At 46.0% G+C, this 5,237-nt stretch overlaps 1 protein-coding gene across 1 annotated transcript; it reads left to right on the top strand.

The window, feature by feature from the left end:
• The first annotated feature begins 3,275 nt into the window (after positions 1–3,275).
• Positions 3,276–4,814, top strand: LOC137660444 (uncharacterized). The gene has a single exon (XM_068395309.1). The coding sequence runs from the start codon at positions 3,276–3,278 to the stop codon at positions 4,812–4,814; it is 1,539 nt and encodes a 512-aa protein (XP_068251410.1).
• Positions 4,815–5,237: the final 423 nt, after the last annotated feature.

The following is a 5,237-nucleotide window of genomic DNA, read 5'->3' on the forward strand; positions in this document are numbered from 1 at the left end:
CTCAGCTGTAAATCTGAATGAAGGCTGGAGAAACAAAAAGCTGCCTATGTAGACAAACCACTTGGCTCTATGCCCTCTTCAGTGTTTACCCAGGCTGCAGGCTGTTTTAGCAAAAGAAATCAAAGAATAAATATGTTCTAAGGTCTAAAGATTCTCTCAACTATGTAAAATCCAAAATAGGGGCTGGGAAGGGCAGCTGCTCATTTGCATTCCTGGCATCTGGTGCTAATGACTAGAAGAAACTGTAAGAAATGCTGGTTTTGAGATGCATTAAAGTTTAAAGGAACACCACACCTAACAGAATAGCACCCTTTTTGTTTGCATTTTTGCACTTTCTGTCCTCTTTAGACACATAGTTCAGATGCCATCATACCAGACATTTTTTAGACATCATGTGTGTTTGTTTTTGTTACTATGCTGAGCTCTCCAGAGATTCTTTTCTAGGCCAAGCTCTGCTCTCCCACTTGTCTCACCGCAGCTTCCTTGAGATGTCTCTCCTGCAAGGCTGTCTCTCCTTTGGCCAAGGGTTCTCCTCTCTCAGACACAGGTGATGGATGTTGACCTCTCATTTTATTTCCCAGTTTATGATGGCTATTCTTCTCTCCTTTCTTTCTTAAAATGGGAAAAAATGTAAGTTACGAAGGTTCCCTTGCAGTCAAGCATACCTTTTGAACTTTCTACCACAGCAATTTTCCTTTTCAGACTTGCAAAGCTTCTGAATGAATCTAGGCTGTAAACGCCAATACTTGGAGACCATTCGTGTTTACCAGAGGAAGTTTGGTTTGGGGAACTGAGCACAGAACTGGAAGTAGAAGTTGCTAAGCTTTCCCCATCTCTGCCTGTGATGATTTCTAAGCATATTTTGCCCTAACGGGACTTGCTAATGTTTATAATATCTTGCTAATGTTTATAATATATTCTGGCATTTGGATGGGTAGAAGACAGTGGTACACAGCTCATTTTTTGGACTGGTCCCCAGTTAGATCACCGAAAGAAATGGAAAGATGAACAGCCTTTTGGCTGCGTAGGCAAAAGAGAGACAGTGCCATGTTTACACAAATGGCTTTGCTCTAACAGCTGGTCCACATCACAAACGACAATTCTTCCTGTATGCCTCAGTAGAGCAACAAGATGGAAATTCTCATTCTCGGCTACTTTAGCAGAAAGTGAGAGGCTCTGGTCTTGTACTAAAAAATCGTTACTCTTGTTTTCTATACTGAGGTGCTATTAAGATATAATGAAAAATCAGAGCAAAATTGTGCTTTTATTTTCCCTGCCATTTGTGCACTTGTTGTCAGCGCCTGAACCTATCCAGACTAGGTGTTCGAGTTGTCACCTGATGCAGCTCTGCTTATGTACAGTTCCTTTCCTGTATTGTTTTTGTGGTGGCATTTCCCTGGCCCTATTTCCTCCAGCAAGCCTCTGTCTCCAGTCCCAAGACCAAAAAGATGAAATCCCAGCCCACTTGAAGTTAATGGCAAAACGATCATTGATTTTAACAGGGCCATAATTTCAGTGCCCAACACCATAAAGCAGCCTTTGATACAACTGATTTCCTGAATTGCGTTCACTGAATATATGGTTTATTCTAAGGGTTTCCAAATGTTGCTTGTTCAGAAAGTACCCACAGTGGCTTCTGGTTTCTCTTTTCTTTCCTCCCTAACAACAAATTTTATTGTTATAATTTAACAAATTATTTTAAGTGTTTACCTGAATAAAGAATGGGATAATAATCTGTCTAAACTCACAGTGTTTCATGGAACTTGAACTGGAATCAAATCAGGACAAACTCGGTCTCAGCTGGCCCCAAATCTGAATTCAGAAGCAAGTTTTGCTCATTTCATTTCCTCCATGAAAATCAGATAGATGCATCTCAAATTATTTTATCAGCAACATCTCAAGCTGGAGATGCTGTGGTCAATGTGAAGACAGGAAACTGATTTATGGTTAGAAGGAGGATAAAGAAAATTAAGACCTCTTTAGAAAAAGAGTAGATGGGAACATTTTTTGCATGTAGTGAGTGGGAAGGTTGGCACAGGGAGATGAGCAACATGAGCAACATGAGGCAGAGATGGCCTGACAGTGGTGTCAGGAGCATGTACTCAGTGACTAGTGTGGGGGACCACAAAATGGCAGACGAATGCCTCAAAGTTTGCAATCATGTACGACATTTTCTCAGGCAAGAAGTTAGTCGCTGACTAGGGGTGAGTGACGTCTCCGCCCTGCAGCCCTCCACCTCCTCTGGAGAGACCCACCCGGGATATTGGGCGACAGCCTGGCAATGGGCCAATCCTACGGCGCGGGAACCGGACCTGTCCTGCCCTCGGGACTGTGAGTGGTGCGAACTGTGACTGGGGGCCCCACGTCAGCAGGACTCTGCAAAAATTCGCTATAAAAGAGGCCGTTTTGCCCCACCACGCGCGCGCCCACCTCCAACTGCCGAGAATCAATGAGGACTGACGGAACACCGCTGGGTCCGTGGTGGGGACTAACCCTGCTGCTCTCTCCGCTCTCCTCCTTAGTTTTCTCCTCTCACTTCCTACCTTTCCTATCGCTTCGTTTTCTCTCTGCCCTCTCGTTCAACAGAGCGGTCTGAGTGGCAACATCTGACCTCGTTTGTGTCTTAATGTCACTCTCTGGGATCGCAAAGAACCTTCTCAGAGCCCACAATCTAACCCGGGCCCTGACGTTAATGGCGCAGTCGGCAGGATCCCTTAAAGCGACAGTGCCGCCCTCCAGCCCGCTTTAACCTTCGGCTCGCGCCCTTCGCCTGCTCTCACTCCGGCTTGCGCACTTCTCGTCTGCTTTAACTTTGCCTCGTTTCTCCCGTGTACCCCGGATTGGCCTGATCTGTGCACGTGTCTGTGTTACGTGTTCACCTCTCAGGGACGTATGGGGTCGGAGTTCTTGTGTGTGGAGTTGTGGTTTCTGTGTGTGCCTCTCAGGGACGGTTGGGGTGGGGGTTGTGTGACAAAAATCCCTGTTTAACCAGAGCCTTGTGAAGATTCACGTGCCACCTCCCTGAGACGATTTTACCCACCCCCCCCGCTTGTTGTGTTTGTAGACCAGAACTTTATCAGAACTTTGTAACTTGTGCTTCTGAATTCTGTGTGGAAAAATTGCTTAGTAACGAGGATCTTGTGTGAAACCTGGTTGTGCATTAGGAATTTTTGGAAGCTCACGTGTGAATTGGGGGTTTGTAGTGAAACCGTTTGTGTATTGGAAAACCGCTGCCGATTTTTTTTCCTTTTGTTGCCGAGAGCCGCGCGCTCAGCATGGAGGAGACTGATGTATCGTTTGACTTTTTGGAGGGGTGTGAGGCACGGCCCTCGATACCCGGTACCGAGTGGGTGCACAAGATTTGGTGCCATTTGCAGGCGGTCACCGACCGAATCCGCGTCCTGCTTAAGGCCTTGAGATGTCGGTCTGGGAAGGGGGAAGCCCCGATTTGCGCCGTCTTGGGTGCGAGTCTGGCTGCGGCTGTTGAAACTAGAAATGGGGAACTAGAAGACCTGGCACAGACGCCACAGGCACTAAAGCTTTTGGTGCAGTCGTTGCAGGAGGAGGTGGCAGATTTAAAGAAAAAAAACTGGGAATTGGAGGAACAGGTTAAAACTCTGCAAAATGAAGTAGGGAACGAACAAGAGAATGTAAGGTGTTTGCAGGAGGCTTTGGTAGAAAAGTTACTTGTTTGTGACTGCAAGGGGGGACGGAATCGTCAACAGGGAACTGATGCAGCCCTGTCCCATGGTGACTGTCACAAAAGGAATGGTTTGTACCCCAATGGAGAACTAGAGGAAGCGAGGAGGCCATATGATTTACCGCAGGGTCCTCTGCAACCCCTTCGACTGCTGGTCAAGGTGGAATATGCTTATGAGCATAGTGAGGACAATAACCCTAGAATGGTCACTAAGGAGGTGCTGTGTACAGCAACTGAATTGGCTCAGTTGAAAAAAGAATATTCGCGCAATCCAAAGGATTCTGAGACAGAGTATGTGTGGAGAGTGTCGTTAACTGGTGGAGATCATATTATGTTGAGTGAAAGAGAAGCTGAGGGATATTGGGGACCTGGAGTGTTCTTGACTACTGGTGATCATGGAGTCCCTTGGTCTCTCACCCAGCGAGCAACTTATTGGGCTGGAGGTTTAAATCCCTCGGAAAGGGGAGATCCTCTTGCGCTTACAGGCTCGGTGGATCGGCTTGTGGAGAATGTGCAAAAGGCGGCCTGTTTGCAGATGATGTATGATCGGGAATTGAAGTTTAGGCAGGAATCCCCAATGATGATACCGGTAGATCCTGAGAGGATGACTCCCCTGGTTAGAGGTTTGCCTGATTCATTGAAACCCTTAGGAATTCAGTTACAAGGCACTATCAGAAATACCCCTCAGAGTGCATGGGTGACAGCTGCTTTAACCAGAGCTGTAACCCCAGATCGCTATACCCTGGGACAAAAAGTGTGGACATGGGGGGAGGTCGCCCAGGAATTAATTAACTATGGGCGGAAATATGGCCCAGTTAATACCTCGTCAGCGAGATGGGAATCAAAGAGCTTGTGGAGTACTGAGATAAAATCCCCTGGCAGCAGCACAAGGCTCCCTCCCCCTAGATCTCCTAGTAGGAGGAACATACCAAATAGGCGAAACACCTTATGGTCTCTGGGGCAGCAGAAAGGTGTCCCTAGGGACCTCATGGATGGGTTACCCACAGACAGGCTAGAGGAATTGGTCTCGGGGTGGCCCAAAAATCTGGCAACCAAAGCAAGCTATCTTGCTAACCAAAGCAAGCAAGAATCTAACCTGGGCCCTGACAACTAGGACTAAGCTGCACCTAAATGGATTTCCAAACTACAGCTGTGACCTTCCAGATCCTGCGCCTTACCCAGGAACTGAGAACACTCTATCCAATACACTGGCTTTTTTAGCAGTCTCGCAGTGGCGTATATTTAGCTCATTATTGAAAAATTACACATCACAACATGTAATTACATATTGCAATATGTAATACTGCATATCACATAGGATGCAATTATCCTGTGTAGTGTATAATTCATCTAAGTATCAAGAGAACGTGATTAAGAGCCTATAGTTTCTATGCAGAATGTAAATTCATTTAATATGAATCCGTAGTAAAATCAGCATGACATATATTCAGAGGAAAATGAGTTTGACAAAAAGGTTAATAAGATTTTTATCTGTAAATCACCTAGAGTAGAACAAATATTGTTGTTTGGGTCTGTA

This window comes from Nyctibius grandis, chromosome 2, assembly GCF_013368605.1.
Source record: "Nyctibius grandis isolate bNycGra1 chromosome 2, bNycGra1.pri, whole genome shotgun sequence".
Lineage (NCBI taxonomy): Eukaryota > Metazoa > Chordata > Aves > Nyctibiiformes > Nyctibiidae > Nyctibius > Nyctibius grandis.